The sequence below is a fragment of the Sphaeramia orbicularis genome, chromosome 17 (assembly GCF_902148855.1).
Source record: "Sphaeramia orbicularis chromosome 17, fSphaOr1.1, whole genome shotgun sequence".
NCBI lineage: Eukaryota > Metazoa > Chordata > Actinopteri > Kurtiformes > Apogonidae > Sphaeramia > Sphaeramia orbicularis.
The window spans coordinates 35,334,823-35,352,024 of NC_043973.1; the positions used below are offsets into that span (position 1 = coordinate 35,334,823).

Below are 17,202 nucleotides of genomic sequence, written 5' to 3' on the forward strand. Positions count from 1 at the left end.
AGTTAGTGTCTGGCTTGGGAAACAGGCTGATCATCTCGGCATGAGCGCCCACTGGGACTTGGAGGGCTGCTGCCGCTGCATTGATTTACTTGCTGACACCAGAATTGATGAGGGATCAGGCTGGCCACGGTCCAGGAGAGGCAGATTGGACAGGGGGAGAGGAGGAGGGAGAAGAAGAAGAAGAAGAAGAAGAAAAGACAAGAAGGCAAAGGCAGAGAAATGTAGCTCCAGCTCAGGGCTCAGAGCAGCACCACCTCACCTCCCATCGGCTCGGAGGATGGGTGGGAGCTGAGGAGGTGGCGAGGGTGGGCTTCTCCCTGGAGCAACATTCCCTCGGTGATGGAGAGAGCTTCAGGGGCTGCAGCGCACTTGTTAAGCCATTGACCTTTAATTCACACTTGTCATTTAATATGTTTCACATGTGTGTCCCTGTGGCGCTTCAGGGGCTGACACTGATCCACTCTGGTGGGTTTAAAGCTCCTGATTGGCACCAGAAACACACTGAATTAAACCCATGTTTTTTATAAATTCACAATTTCTATTCCCCCAGTCCCAGTAGAGGTATGCCTCTGTGGTGTAACCCCCCCCCCTCTGCTTAGGTGGGGCAGGTGGGCATCCTCACTCAGCTTGTGGGTGTGACAACAACAGGGACAATAGCAACAGGGCAGTCCTTCAGCCGCAATGGAAACACTGGGATGTCATCATATGCACATATATATATATATATATATATATATATATATATATATATATATATACATACACACACACCGAATACACAGGAGGAACAGGCTGGTGCATGTGGAATATGTGCATAAATTACAATCACAGAGTACAAAGCCAGTTCATTTATCACAGCAGATTCTTCTTTCTGCAGCTTTAATTAATCTAAACATGCATGGAGGTTTGCTTGCAGGTCTAATTTCACCTATAAAAGCAGAATACCGGATTAAACTAACCCAAATGCAGGGTCATTTAAATAGTCTGGCAGGCAACCGTGGATATAAACACTACACACTGTTTTTTTGGGTTTTTTTTTTTTTTTTTTCCTCCGCTGAGATGCTCAGTGGACAATACTGAGTTCCACTGCCAAATGCTGATCCATCCAAACAGCCCCATTGTTCATACGCGCCAGATAAAAGTAAAAAATACACAACGACATCCTACCTTCTACAGCCAGAACCACGGGAACAACGAGGCTGCACACCCACAGCAAGTAATCCATTGTCATAAACCAGGCGTTTGCAACATGAATAAAGGTGTGTATGTAGACTGGACCCGCGGAAGGATGGAGACTCAAACACAGACCGCAGCAGCACCACCGCTTTTTGTTCCTCTCCCAATTCGCATGTCTTTAGTTGGAGGCACTGGGGGCTCTCACCGCCCCATTCCACCTAAATCCTCCGAGGGAGAAAAAAAAAAACCACCAACCGTCTTTATTTTTCATTCAACCCGCTCCCGTTGTTCCTCCGGACGCACGCTCACTACTGCGCTACCACACTGCGCCGTTCCGCAGACTCATTCTCTTTATCTGACTTTACCGACACCGAACCGCTGTCCAGAGGCGCATCTCTGCGCCGATGCCCTCCCCGAGCACAGGATGCAAAGCGCGGCTCTGGGGGGCTCTGTCCGCAGGGGGGTCTCCCTAGTCCACTTTGGCCAACTCCGGGTAGCTGTTGCTCCTCTGCGTTGGATGCGCGTCGGAATGGCAATACTGGGACAGAGACGCACAGAAGGGGGCTGGGGGCTCCGGTGCGTCAATGCGCACGCACCGGGTCCGCACACAGCTTCCGGTCAAAGACACACCTCCAAAATAAGAGCCGTTCATCCCCGTGTTCAACAATTAGTGGCATTGTCTTAAAAGGAGGAGACCCTTTGTAATACCACACTGTAGAATAGAATAGAATAGAATAGAATAGAATAGAATAGAATAGAATAGAATAGAATAGAATAGAATAGAATCCACTACAAATAAAGGATCTGCATTCAGAACATTAGAATTGAATGGAACTTTATTGTCGTTGTTACAATGAAAAGCAATTTAGCAGTACCTTCCTTGTCATTTGCAATAAAAAAAAAAAAGATAATAGAAACAAATCCAATAATAGAAATAATACATTATTATTATTATTATTATTATTATTATTATTATTATTATTATTATTATTATTATTATTATTGTGTTGTTGTTGTTTATTTACCCAGAAAAGTCAGCTAAGAAAAAAAAATTCATTTACAGTGACAACATGGCCAGTAGTCAGATGCAACCCGATATAAAATACAAGGGGTTCTGTTATAAGTAAATGGGAAGAATTTAAAAATGTTATATAAAACTTGAACTTTGACCTACTGTTCCCAAAATGTAATGACATCTTTTCGGGTCATGTGCAATAAATAAACCAAATTTGATATGAATTTAACCAATACTTTTGCTGCTGCAGATATTTGAAATTTCACCTATTATAAGTAAATGGGGGGGTGTAAATTCATGAAAAATTGGAACTTTGACCTACGTTTCCCAAAATGTAATCAGATCTATTCTGGGTCACTGGCAATCTATAAACCAAATCTGGTATTAATTCAACCAATAGTTTTGCTGTTAGAGTGTTAACGAACAAAGAAACAAACTGAACTAGAAACAGTACCCCTTGCCACCCCTTTGGGGGTTGGGGTAAAAAACATAAAGACACAAAGTGAAACAATGTCATACACCATGCAATTTAACACATTGTAATGGTAAAAGATGAAAAAAAATAAATAAATACGACTAACCCACTACTACTACTAATCTAGCATTTACACTTATTATTATTATCAATAATAATAATAATAATAATAATGATTATGATGCTTATAATAATAATATCTATAATCATTATCATCCCCATAATCATCAAATTCATTATACATACAACAGTGCTAAACCTGGGTAACAATTCGACATGTGCAATGATCATGAACTAATGCCTGAAATGAACTGATGACAGATGATGAGTGTGTTGAGTTTTAGCTTCATTTATCCATGTTTAAACAATGAAATCCTTAAATCTGAAAACTAACTGCCTGCTATAGTTACATGAAATGGAAACACGTAAGAATGCAGACTATCACATATTCCACCGCTGAATAGTTTATGTGCAACAGAAGTGTCTAAAAGCAGCATTCCAACCAATTGGATTATTATTAGAGTGAAAAGCATAAACCATACACCCTGTTATTAAATATGTCACCCCAGTTTGAAACCCAGTATTAACGATGAATTGGGAGAGCAACTGTAGGCAAGTTTAATTCGGGTCAGCAAATAAACTAATTGGCTGTTTTAAGCCATTTGTACGAGAAAATTCTATTTTATCTTCCTTTGCTTGTCACCAGGGTTGATTAAAACTACCAGCACTAGGGATCAAAAGCAAAACTACGATGTTTCAGAGCAGATCAATAAAAATATGATAGAAACTAGAGTCTTTATTTCCTAGAGGAGTGGTTTAGAGGCTGAGACGATAGCACCAGATGACATATACAAATAAAACATGTTATTATTTGTGGTTTGATGCTGTTTTAATCGTATTGTGAATGAGAATGATAAGGGGGTCTGTGAGTGTTCAAACAGCGGGTGACTCACACAGGATGGGTGGGTAATCATGACCTCATCCTCACCACTGAGGTCACTGTAGACCCACCTGGATGGACAAAGGTTAGGATGGGCTGAACTAGTATCTGCAAAGAAGAGCACTGGCTTTGGTTCCACACAATGAAACTGGATTTACATAGTTTCACTGAAGTCAGAATCAACCTGAAAAAGGCAGAAAAAAGACGGAGACTGTGAGTTCAGTTATAGGAACACTGATGACTTCAGTTGATACAAAAGATTTCTTGTAAATATTTTTAATGGATTTTGGAGTCTTAAAAGCCGTCCCAGGAGAAGTAGTTAAAACTGGGGGTTTTGTGTTCATGATGAATAAACCGGAGAAATAAAGTTAAAATAAAAATAAATGAAGCTGATTATGATTCTGATCTATATTTACGTCAGACACCAGGTCTTGAGTGACATTAAATGGATAAAATTCAGACGTTCAAATAAACATCTCTTACCTGTAGAATAGAATAGAATAGAATAGAATACTTTCTTTTGAAAAGGATAGTTTCTTTCTTTCTTTCTTTCTTTCTTTCTTTCTTTCTTTCTTTCTTTCTTTCTTTCTTTCAGTCTGTCTGTCTGTCTGTCCTTTAGAATACAATACAATACAATACTTTTTCTTTCTTTCTTTAGAATAGAGTAGTTTTAATCTTTCTTTCTTTCTTTCTTTCTTTCTTTCTTTCTTTCTTTTGAATAGTTTTTATCTTTCTTTCTTTCTTTCTTTCTTTCTTTAGAATAGAGTAGTTTTAATCTTTCTTTCTTTCTTTCTTTCATTAGAATAGAATAGTTATTTTCTTTCTTTCTTACTTTGTTTCTTTCTTTCTGTCAAATACTGTAGTTTGTTTCTTTCTTTGTTTCTTTCTTTCTTTCTTTCTTTCAAATAGAATAGTTTCTTTCTTTCTTTATTTAGAATAGAATAGTTTTCATCTTTCTTTCTTTCTATCTTTCTTTCTTTCTTTCTTTAGAATAGAGTAGTTTTATTCTTTCTTTCTTTCTTTCAAATACAATAGTTTCTTTCTTTTGAATAGAATAGTTATTTTCTTTCTTTCTTTCTTTCTCTTAAATAGAATAGTTTCTTTCTTTCTTTCTTTCTTTCTTTCTTTTTTTCGAATAGAATAGTTTCTTTCTTTATATTTGTTTCTATAGAATAGAATAGAATAGAATAGAATAGAATAGAATAGAATAGAATAGAATAGATCAATGCAGTGTGCGATGATATAAAAGAAAATTAATGTGGTAAAAGAATTCACAGTATATAAATACAAAAACAGCGATAAATGCACCGTTGTAAAAGACAGACTGTAGCAAATTGTAAGGTATATAATAATCTAAAGCATAGAATATAAAATTTGAAGTATTATTATACACAGTGCAGTAAAAAAAAAGCCATAAGGTATATTTAGCTTCAGCTTAGAATAATAATAATAATAATAATAATAATAATAATAATAATAATAATAATAATAAAAATAAAAATAAAAATAAAAATAATAATAATACTATAATAATAATAATAATCATAATCATAATCATAATCATAATATCAATGTGCACTTTAGATCCATCTGCATATTTAACCAAATCGAAATCTATTAAATTCCCAAAAGTACTTTTACTTAGAATCTATTTTTCTGTCATATTTTGAAGTCAACGCCTCCACACTTCCGGTTTTCCTCTGGATGTCTGTGCGTTACTTGACGCAGTTGGCGGGGGGGGTGCAGAGGATAAGAGGGTGATGAGGGGGGAGGAGGAGGAGGAGGAGGAGGGGGAGGGGGGGGATGGAGGCGGCTGGTTGGCGAGCGGACAGAAGCGGCTGGTAGCTCCTGGCTGCTCCGTCCTGGCAGGAGGGAACACCAGGCTGGACGCTGCGCTCTAAATGTCGATCAATGCTGGCATTAAATGGACTGCGGTCGCATCAGCGGACAATCAATATGAGCTTTGATAACAATGGTTAGACAGCGCCTCCCGCGGGTTATTGAACGGCCTTTGAGGTTTATACTGCATAATAACATGTGTAATTTGGGCTGCATTTTTACTGAGAGCACCAGGATCATTTAACAAACCCACATTGTCTCTCAAATAATATAATAATATAAAACATGTTCTGCCAAGGTCATAATTTCTCTCTTTGTGTTTTTGCAGAAAATTGTCGCGCCAATTTTCATGAAACTTGCAAAAAATGATTGGCCATGCATGAGCCAAGTAGGTCTATACCACAGGTGCCAAACATGCGTCCCGGGGGCCAAATCCGGCCCTCTAAAGGGTCCAGTCTGGTCCTTAGGATGAATTTGTGAAATGAAACAATTACACTAAAATGTTAACAGTCATTTTAGTTCAGGTTCCACATTCAGACCAATTCAATCTCAGGTAGGTCAAAATAAAGTACACTGTAAGCCCAGACTTTGTATTTACTAAAATGCTTTAATTACAATGAACTTAAATGATGTAAGTTTTATTACTATAAGATGTTCAGTATATTCTACTAATTTGTAGACATCGTAGAAAGTATGAAAAAGTTTCAGTTGAATGGAATTAAATCACTCAGTTTTAGTCATGACCACACCTTTTTATCTGTGCATTGCATTGTGGGTATTGGGCATGTTGTTGACCATGTGTTCTTTTTCTGTGCAGGGGTTCAGTGGGGTTGTGGTGTTAGTGTTCATTTGGACTTAATGTGTGGATGTCAGTGTTTATTGGCCTTTTTGTGCTTGTTTTTGTATTTTGTACAGCTGCACCAGGAGTCAGAGCCATAGGCCCAACAATGGGTTTATTGTTTATCACTATATATTCTTCTCACATGAAAATCTTTATGCCTTGTCAAAGTAAAAGCACTTCCAGTATGGTTAAATTACATTGAACTAACTTCCACCCACACTACAATATATGAAGTTGAATAATTATACAAAGCAATTTATATTGCAAAAGATTTTGATTTAAATCAACTGGGAATTGAGTCCAATGAACTGATGATATCAAGTCAAATGATTATACAAAGCGACTGACATTGCAGCAAATTTTAAGTTAAATTAACTTGGCATTTAGTGTGTTGGACTTAAAATAGTAAATCCATTCAAATCATCCATTTAAGTTTAATACATTCAAGTTTTCATTACTCATTACTTAAATTTTTTAAGATAACCGGTTTACTCAAATATTTTAAGTAAACTCAACTTATCCGGTCTTACAGTGTATAAATACAACTCCAAATTTTTCTCTTTGTAAAATGTAAATATTTTCATGTATTTACACTGAAACAAATTATAATATTGCAAAAATATCTGAATAACCTGAACAAATATGACCAACCTGAAATGTCTTAAGAGAAGTAAGTGCAATTTTAATAATATTCCTCCTGTTACTAAATGTTTTGTGTGTTTGTAGATCCACTGTGATCTGTAAGTTATAATGTAAATGTGATCAACAGAGGCAGAATATTGTTAAAATTACACATTTTTTTTCAGTTTGTTCATGTTATTCACATTGTTTGAGAGGATAGTTTGAAGATGTGTAATGTAATCTTACTTTTTTCGCTCTAAAACATAGAGAAAAGTTTGGAGTTGACATTATTTATATATTATTCTGTTATTATTTTCCTGGTTGGGCCCACTGCAGATCAAATTTAGCTGAATGTGGAACTGAACTAACATGAGTTTGACAGCCCTGGTCTATAGCATGAGTATAGGAGCTGGTAATTTCTATAAAATTGGGAGTTTTGGAGACGCTTTGGCTGAGGGGAGTGCCGTTGCATCTGTCTCACATGAAAGTTCTGTTTGAAGACAAAAAGTAAGTGCATTGAAAACTTAGACAAAATATCAATGCAGGAATATATTAGATTACTTCCTGTTGCAATATGTTATTGACACACCGGCACCAAATAGCCTACATCCATTCATACATTTTCCATAAGCACTTGATCTTCTGCAGGGTGGCAGGTGGACTGGAGCCGGCTCACATTGGGCAACGTTGCATTGCTTTTTACTGTTACAGACACAAAAATAATACAAATATATGTATATACATTAACTCGATTCCAACACCAGTCGATGGGACCTTTCGGCCTGATCACAATCAAGGTGTACAAGTATATTTGCATCAGTTATTAATCAGTATTTCAAACAGATCCCCCCAAAACCATTCCAAAAATGTTTCTTTGTCCATCTTATTACTAGATCTGTCAATCCTCCAAATTTGAAGAATATTGGATAAAAACTGATCAAATGGCGACCCAATGAGCATGAAAACATGTGCACAATTTTATTGTTATAAGAGAGCAAAATTATTGTCCATAATGTTTTGTAACACAGTAAATAAATCCTACTCAACTCCTGTGTCTTTTTTATTCCAAAATACATACATCACATTGCTTTTCATTTATTGATCATTTTTGTTGAACAACTGTTTGATTATCAATTCTTATTTTCAGTATTAAGACAATCCACCATTTTGTTGTGCAAACCCTTCTTTTCCAGCCTTTTAATTGGAATAATAGAATGGGAACCTGTTCTTTCAGTATTATTAGGACTAAATATGCACAACTAGACAGATTTGGCTCTGCTCTCTGGTATGCTGCAGAACATTTGGGAACAATGTGTCAAACGGATGTTTACGTTGAAGCGCATGTTTTCAATGGTGCGCTGTTCAACCGAATTCATGTAGTGTCCGTACACCAATATACTTCCATCAATAATATGGACTATATGCCTTAGAGATATACTGTTCTAACTTGTTCCCAAATGTTTCTTTTCTCCTGTACCAGGAAGACTTAGTTCCAGATCGAACACAGATGCCACCATGTGCTCAGACAGATTTCCATTCACATCTGGTAGAGTCCGTACACAAGTAGTGTCCATACACCAGATTCTAAATATGTGGGTCTAATTTGATTGTTTCTGTCAATATATAGAATTTTTCAGCAGGCATGCTTTGGACACCACATCTATGCAATAAACAATGCATGATTCTCCTGAGTGCTGAAACATTTGTATACATGTGTAGGCATTAAATATGGAGGCTATTAGGCTGGAGTGTCCGTACACCCAAGAATTTCTGACTTGACAGGGGTACAAGCCTGACACATTTATAGTAGAAACCATTCATTCATTATCTGAACCCACTTTATCCTCACTGGGGTCACGGGGGTCGCTTGGAGCCTATCCCAGCTACATAGGGGCGAAGGTGGAGTACACCCTGGACAAGTCGCCAGTTTATCTCAGGGCTGAACATATAGAGACAAACAATCACTCTCACATTCACACCTATGGGCAATTTAGATTAACCGATTAACCTATTAGTGCATGTCTTTGGATGGTGGGAGGAAGCCGGAGTACCCGGACAGAACCCATGCAGACACGGGGAGAACATGCAAACTCCACACAGAGAGGTCCAACCCCCTGTCAACTGGTGTTGGAATCGAACCCAGGACCTTCTTGCTGTGAGGCACTAGTGCTAACCACTGCACCACCAGTAGAAATGATAACACAAAAATATTTTGGACTTTAAAAGACAAATATCAGACAAATAACATGGCCTGTCTGATTTTTTGATAGAGCATTATTATTTTTTATCTATGTGTGCACCCTTTCTGGTTCCCTGGATTGTGATCAGGCCGTTTCTGTGTGGAGTTTGCATGTTCTCTCCATGTCTGCGTGGGTTCTCTCTGGGTACTCCTGCTTCCTCCCACCTTCCGAAGACTTGCTCTGATAGGTTAATTAGTTAATATAAATTGCCCATGGTATGAATGTAAGAGTGATTGGTTGTTTGTCTCTATATGTCAGCCCTGTGATGAACTGGTGACATGTCCAGGGTGTACCCCACCTTCACCCATAAGTAGGGATGCACCGGTACCAGTATTGGGTATTGGGTCCAATACTCAGCGTGTGTACTTGTACTCGTACTCATAAAAGTACTCCGATTACCACTTACAGCAGCATGGCATTTGCAGTTCAGTGCAACAGGTACGCGGTGGAGGAGTAATGTCAGCAGAGTGGAGATTTAACTAAATAAACAACAAAAGTAACGTTAAAGACACAGACGGATGCGGACGCAGTGTTCTGTCCGTCCTCTGAGTATATTCCACCCGTTTTCCAGGTGCTCACGGATGCATACCCAGACGGAGAATACCACTGAGAACCATGGAGGGAGAGCAGGGGTGTCAAACTCATTTTCTTCCAGGGGCCACATTCAGCCCAATTTAATCTGCAGTGGGCTGGACCAGTAAAATAATAGCATGATTCAATAAATAATGACAACTCCAAATTGTTTTAGTGCAAAAAATAACATTCAGTTATGCCAATATTTACATTTACAAACTATCCAAACAAAAAGAATGTGAATAACCTGAAAAAAATGGAATTTGTTAAGAAATATATGTACAATTTCAGCAATATTTTGCCTCAACTAATCATTTATACATGTGCACAAAACATTTAGTAACAGGCAGAAAATTGTTAAAAATGTGCTTAATTTTCTTTAGACATTTCAGGTTGATCATATTTGTTTTAGTTATTCACATTTTATTGTTAAAGGATCGTTTGTTAACACAAACATTTTCATAATTTAATATTTTTTGCACTAAATCAAAGAGAAAACATTAGTGTTGTCATTATTTCTAGGTTATTATGATATTATTTTTGAGTTTGATGCCCTAACTTGCACTTTGCAAATTCATCCCACGGGCTGGATTGGACCCTTTGGCAGGACAGTTTTGGCCCCCGGGCCGCATGTTTGACACCTGTGAGGTAGACGATCTGTTCAAAGTACCACAGTGTGAGTTAGAGAAAAACTACTGACACATTTAGGACAACAACCCTCATCAATATCAACATTAGTATTACCTCCTCCGTTGTCTCCATGTTTATTTTTACTGACTTTCTTCTTCTTCTCAAAAAACTTTACTTTTCTTCGTGGTATTTGTCCAGTATGGTTAATTCAGAGCTGCACCCCCTGGTGGATTAATTGACAAACGCTCATTCCAACACATTAAATGTCAGTAGCGGCACTTAGTTCATGTCAGACTAATGACAACGACAATAAAGCACATTTTCAAAAGGAACTAACAACTGTAATGGTGTTATTAAGTATACGTATCGGTACTTGTACTCATTCTCAGTCTGGAAAAAAGTGATATCAGTGCATCCTATAAGTAGCTGGGATAGGCTCATGCGACCCCTGCGACCCTAGTGACGATAAAGAGGTTCAGATAATGAATGAATGAATACATTATATATAAATACTGTACATAAAAACACATGCTTTGCACTCAGAGCTGAGTGAAGACGGTATGCTCTGTATGTATAGCTCATTAGTCAAATTCAGCTCATTTAATTTCAGTCCTTTCGCCTTTTTAGTCATCACACATGATCTTCTTGTACTTATCTTGCGTATTACATTAGGGTCGTATCGTTTCATGAGTTACTGTGTGATTTCCACCCCTGCTGAGTGGCACAGACACTCCGATCCCCTCTGGAATACGACTGGAACATAGAGCGGCTTTCCCCTGGTGGCGGTGGAGGTTATGAAAGGAGATTCCACTCATCAAAGTCATATGTTCAGTGCAAACCAGTGTCTTGACAGACTGCCGCTCCTTATTAGCTCATGTTATACTTTGACCTTTTGCGGTCTCTGCCTTGCGCTCGTTCTTTTTAGGCCCTTTTTCTTAACGAAACCCACCTTTTGTCCCTCTGCAGGCTCCAGTGGAGAGACTGTGTGCTGGCTGCTAGTAGCTCACAGCTCAGGGACAAGGCTTCCCTTCACACTGCTAATTCATTCGTCTGTGCCCCCCCCACCTCCACCCCTACCCCTTCCCCCTCCCTCCCACTCATGCACCCCCTTCCTCCTCCCACCGCCTCAGCTCCCCTGCTGAACCCCTGGAACACACACATTCACAAGTCCACCCCTCACCCCCTAACGTCTCTCTTCTCTCTATGCTACAAACTCAGGATGCAACCCCCCCCCCCCCCCCCCCCCCCCCGCACCCACCCCTTCCACCCATCTCTTCTAAATCTTTACCCACTCCCCTTCCCCTCCCTTACTTTCAAACAACTCTCCAAGTGCACTCCCCCACCACCTCCCAAAGTTTCTTTTGTCCCCGAGGCTTTGTGCACTAATTAACTACAGTTCAGTTCCCAGCAGGCTTGGGTCATCCTCCACTACTGACACCATGATGGACAGCTCTGTTTAACCACCTAGATTCAACCCAAGGCAAAAAAAAAAAAAAACAGCTTTAATGGGAGCATCAGTATGAACAAGTCGGGTAAATAGTCACAGTGCTGGAGTCTAACTATGAGTAGCTACAACAACATGACATAAGCCCAAATTACTTCCATTGTTTTGCTTTATACTTCTACTAAACTACACCTCTGAGGCAAATATTAGTGATGTCCCAATCCGGATTTTTTTTGCTTCCAATCTGATTTGATTTTTTGGGGGATTAATTTTGCTGATACTGATCCGATAGCAATCCGATACAGACTTTTTACAATTAAATTTGGATTTAAATTTGGAGTCATTTAGAGGTTATTATGCTTTTATTTTATTGTAGATCACAATTGGGCTGAATGTGGAACCTGAACTAAAACAACTATGACACCATCCATCCATCCATTATCCTCCGCTTTATCCCGGGCCAGGTCGCGGGGGTAACAGTCTAAGCAGGGATGCCCAGACTTCCCTCTCCCCAGACTCTTCCTCCAGCTCTTCCGGGGGGACCCCGAGGCGTTCCCAGGCCAGCCGAGAGACATAGTCTGTCCAGCGTGTCCTGGGTCTTCCCCGAGGTCTCCTCCCGGCGGGACATGCCTGAAACACCTCCTCAGGGAGGCGTCCAGGAGGCATCCGAAACAGATGCCCGAGCCACCTCAGCTGGCCCTTCTGGATGTGGAGGAGCAGCGGCTCTACTCTGAGCTCCTCCCTGGTGACTGAGCTCCTCACCCTATCCCTAAGGGTGCGCCCAGCCACCTGACGGAGAAAACTAATTTGGACCGCTTGTATCCAGGATCTTGTCCTTTCGGTCATGACCCAAAGCTCATGACCATAGGTGAGGGTAGGAACGTAGACTGACCGGTAAATCGAGAGCTTCCCCTCTCGGCTCAGCTCCTTCTTTACCACAACTGACTGGTACAACGACTGCATCACTGCAGACGCTGCACTGATCCATCTGTCAATCTCACGCTCCATCTTTCCCTCACTCGTGAACAAGACCCCAAGATACTTGAACTCCTCCACTTGGGGCAAGGGCTCCCCACCAACCTGGAGAGGGCAGACGCCCTTTTGCCGGTTGAGAACCATGGCCTCGGATTTGGAGGTGCTGATCCTCATCCCGCTCGCTTCACACTCTGCTGCAAACCGCCCCAGGGCACGCTGAAGGTCCAGGTTTGATGAGGCCAACAGGACAACATCATCTGCAAAAAGCAGAGACGAAATCCTGTGGTCCCCAAACTGGACCCCCTCCGGCCCCTGGCTGCACCTAGAAATTCTGTCCATAAAATTATGAACAGAACCTCTATGACACCTTTGACTCTTAATAATGTTAGTATGATTTTTGCACTTTCCAAATTTATACTGTGGGACAAATTAGAACCGTATGTTTGCCACTGTGGTAGCGCATCTGTGGATAGGTACGTCCAGGTATTACAGTATATGGGGGTGCGTTCAGTGCGTTAGTGATATGAAGTTCCTCGCGGATCGGGTTGGGGAGGGTCAAAAGAATGTCAATTTATTTGCGGGGTGGGTAAGGTCGGGTCAAATAATTCCACAAAAGCCCCACAAGTTAAAAAAAAAAAAAACAGACTTGCGCATCACAACCGGACCTCCTAATGAGTCCACGCAGAGTGAAAGTGAGACTTATAGATGCTTTACTAGTTCCTCTAAGCCTCCTGCTGTTGTGCAGCTTTTCCCTACTGTCGGAAACTTAAACCTTTTCAAGCATGAATTATGAGAACCTCAGTCAAGATATTTTTCCTGAGTGTTTTTATTCTTCTGTTGGCACAAAAAAAAACAATGCAACTGAGGGGTTTTTTTTGGAGTTAAACAAATGTCCACTCAGCCTGACACCATGCATTTAATTTCTGAAGCAAAGAAACATGTATTTAAAACCTAATATCAGAAAATGATAGGGAAAACTATGCAATAAAAATATTTTTAATGCTGCTAATCAGATGTTTTCTCACACTTTAAAATACTCTAATACTAATTATTATTCATGGGGCGGCCATGGCGCCCCATGAATAATAATTAGGTGGTAGAGCAGGTCGTCCAATGACCAAAGGGTTGGCAGTTCGAATCCCGCTCTGTCCTAGTCAGTCCACTGTGTCCTTGGGCAAGACACCTCACCCTCCTTGCCTCCAGTGCCACTCACACTGGTGCATGAATGTTTGGTGGTGGTGGGAGGGGCCGAAGGCACAAAATGGCAGCCACGCTTCTGTCAGTCTGCCCCAGGACAGCTGTGGATACAGATGTCGTTTACCACCACCAGAGGGAGAATGTGAGAGCAAATGAATAATGGGTCAATATGTAAAGCGCTTTGGGTGTCTAGAGAAGCGCTATATAAATCTAATCATTATTATTATTATTCAATTCATGGAGATAGTATGCAAAAAAAAAAAAACAGCCTTTTTCTTAAAAAAAAATTACAGTCTAATAAAAAATAGCAATTGATTTCCACTCAAACATGTTAGTGCAGATCAGGTTTATTAAGAACAGGAAAGTTACAGTAATGGTATATATGTCAGTGTATTATGGGATGGTGCAAAAGTGTCCACTGTGTTGGCTGATATGGAACTAAAACAACAAAATCCATGAATATACAAGAGAACAGCTGGAGAAGAACTGTCCACTGGAGTGACCACTGGAGTGACCACTGTGCATGAAAGAGTTAATTTGAGGGGGTAGGACGTTTGTTCCCCTCCCTCCAGATCGGCCTGATCTTACAACTAAATCTGATTCGATCTTCTAAAAAATGCCAGATCGGCCGCCCACACTGATCTGTAGTTCGGATCAGGACATCCCCAGCAAATATCACATTTTTATTCCACTACATGCATCACATAGACCTAAAGGGCTCATATTTTGCCAAACCCACTTTTCTTAGTCTTTGGTTCATTTATTTGTGTATTTGGACTAATAGTTCATACAGTTTGAATTTGAACCCTCCAGCTGCTGCAGAACTATCTTTATATTCATTCTGGCAAAAATTGAGTGGATTTCTACAACCTGTTGCAATTCCTGCTTAATTTGTTACGTTTTATAACTAGCTACGTCACCACATTTGCACATATAAGGTCCAGACTTCCGATGAACATTTCTCTAAGTACGCCATAATTGTTTGTCTGCAGCAGTGGCTGTAGTAAAAACTGAAAATATGTCCAAACTTCGAGCCGATTACCTAAAATGTTCAGTTGTTGGTGGTGTTAATGAACACAAGTGGCTGAACAGGACAGAGCAGGGGTGGGCTCATGTGCATTTAAAGGGCCAGCGCTCAAAACAACCTTTTTCATGTCATTACTCAGAAATAGGGTTGAAGATGGACCTGTAGAGTTGAATTAATGAAGAATTCAGACCCCAAGCAGAGCATTTACAGTTTATGTAGACCACAGGGGAATGTTTTAAAATGCATAATTCCATTTAAAAAAGCAGAATATCACACCTTTAACTACCTCTCAAATTGCAGTTTTTTATCCTCTTCCTGTCCAGTCAAAACCACAAATCTCCCAATATGATATTTTACATGTTTATGATAAAGTGAAGGATTAGGTGTTCCTTTACGGGCTGAGAAAATTCTCCTTCTGAAACAAATAAATTCTGCAAATCCCTCTAGGATTCGCTGGGAAATATATCGTCACAAAGCTGAACACAAGCCTGCTTTAGAGCTCATGAAAAGTTGACCTTTTAGAAATACAGCAACGCTACAAACACATGATGATCTTGTAGAATATGAGGTATTACCGATTAAATTCGTGGAGTAAAGCGTCAAACATGCACATCTGTAAGTAGTGTTACTGTGAGATGGATAGTAATGTTTCCAATGTAGAATCTCTACTGGATTTTTCACTAAATATTAGTTCTATTCCTTCCTTTTTTGCATTAATTCACTCTTTGTATGTACAGTACTGTGAAAAAAATCTTAATCCGCCTTTAGCTTTGCTGTTTTTTGCAGGGTTTGAAATGTGCATACATATTATTATTAGGTTTTTTCTTTGCATACAACAAGAAAATACAGGAAATATGTGCACAGCCTTAACCTGTGAGACCCAAACATCCATCACCGACTGATCTAAAACTGTTTAATAACTTCTGATCCACTAATCTTATCAATACATGTAAATAATTGGTGTAAAATACAGTTTATCATCTTTTCATGGTCATCACATTTGACCCATTTGGACGTTCAGAGGCTCCGTAGTGAACGTGGAAACACCGTCACCTTCTACAACATTGATTCACCAGTAAAACCCATGGAGTTTGATAAATGACAGTGGATGGATACACTGGGTTTATGTTCAGATAATGATGTGTTTGAGTGAAAAAAGTCGCTTTTTCTGCAGTTTTCTCTGTTTTCGATATACTAACGCCCAACTTTAATCTGAGCTTTTATGAACATCTACATGATCAGTGAATTAACAGAGGAAAATGCGCGATTTATACTGATAAAATGCAAAATACAGAAGATAATACATAATAAATGGTGATAAATCACTAAGATAGCGTATTATAGAGGAAATTTCATCTGGGAACTGACACAAAAGTAGCAGTGGGGTCTTTACTGGGTTAAAAGTCACACACAAAAACTGAACTAAAAGGGTTATAAACAGTTAGACCCTCTGAACCCATGACGAGAAGCAGCACAAACAGTTAGGACACATCTGACATGTGTTGAATAAACCTGGTATAAAACATCAGACAGTTAATGCAATTAGTCTCATATTGTCTGAACAAAATATGGGTTATAGAGGCTGGTTTTTCAAGGAAAGTTTGTTTCTTTCCCACTGTACATACTTCACAATATCCATGATCTAAATTACAGAGTCTGAGAAATACATATGTGTGGAAGTTACAACTGTACGAAAACAACAAACTTTTACACAGTACTGTATATCTTAGTTTTGTACATATTGTACAAAAGGACTGTGTTTTCTCCAAACTTTCAATCCTCATTCCTCTTTTTTCCTGAAACGATTTCTCTGTGACTCACATATATTTTATGAGGATTAATTACATGATGTAACACCAAGGGATTCTGGGTATTTAAAAGGCTTCTGTGTATGTTTTCTCTAGACGTCTAAAGAAGAGAAACGCTGCTAAAGCTGTTACAGCTGGAATAAATGTGTGCACAGCAGCTGAACAGAGTTTGACAACCCATTATACCACCTCATAGAGTAGAACTGAAGGACTGACCACTGATGGACTGACTGACCACTGATAGATGACCACTGATAGACTGACTGACCACTGATAGACTGTCTTTCTTTCTTTCTTTCTTTCTTTCTTTCTTTCTGCCACCATCCATCATTCTTTCTTTCTTTATCTGTCTTTCTGTCCGTCCTCTTCTTTCTTCTTCTTTCTTTCTTTCTTTCTTTCTT

General features: G+C 39.4%; 1 protein-coding gene and 1 pseudogene across 1 annotated transcript in view; both read right to left on the reverse strand.

Moving 5' to 3' along the window:
• Window positions 1-1,732, reverse strand: part of ephb3a (eph receptor B3a) — a 97,271-nt gene extending 95,539 nt beyond the window's left edge. The window contains exon 1 of the mRNA XM_030160989.1: window positions 1,168-1,732. Coding sequence (XP_030016849.1) covers window positions 1,168-1,231 — 64 coding nt within the window. The 5' untranslated portion in view covers window positions 1,232-1,732. The remainder of the gene's footprint in view (window positions 1-1,167) is intronic.
• A 3,589-nt stretch (window positions 1,733-5,321) lies between these two features.
• LOC115437400 (ephrin type-B receptor 3-like) overlaps window positions 5,322-17,202 on the reverse strand; it is a 62,202-nt pseudogene continuing 50,321 nt past the window's right edge.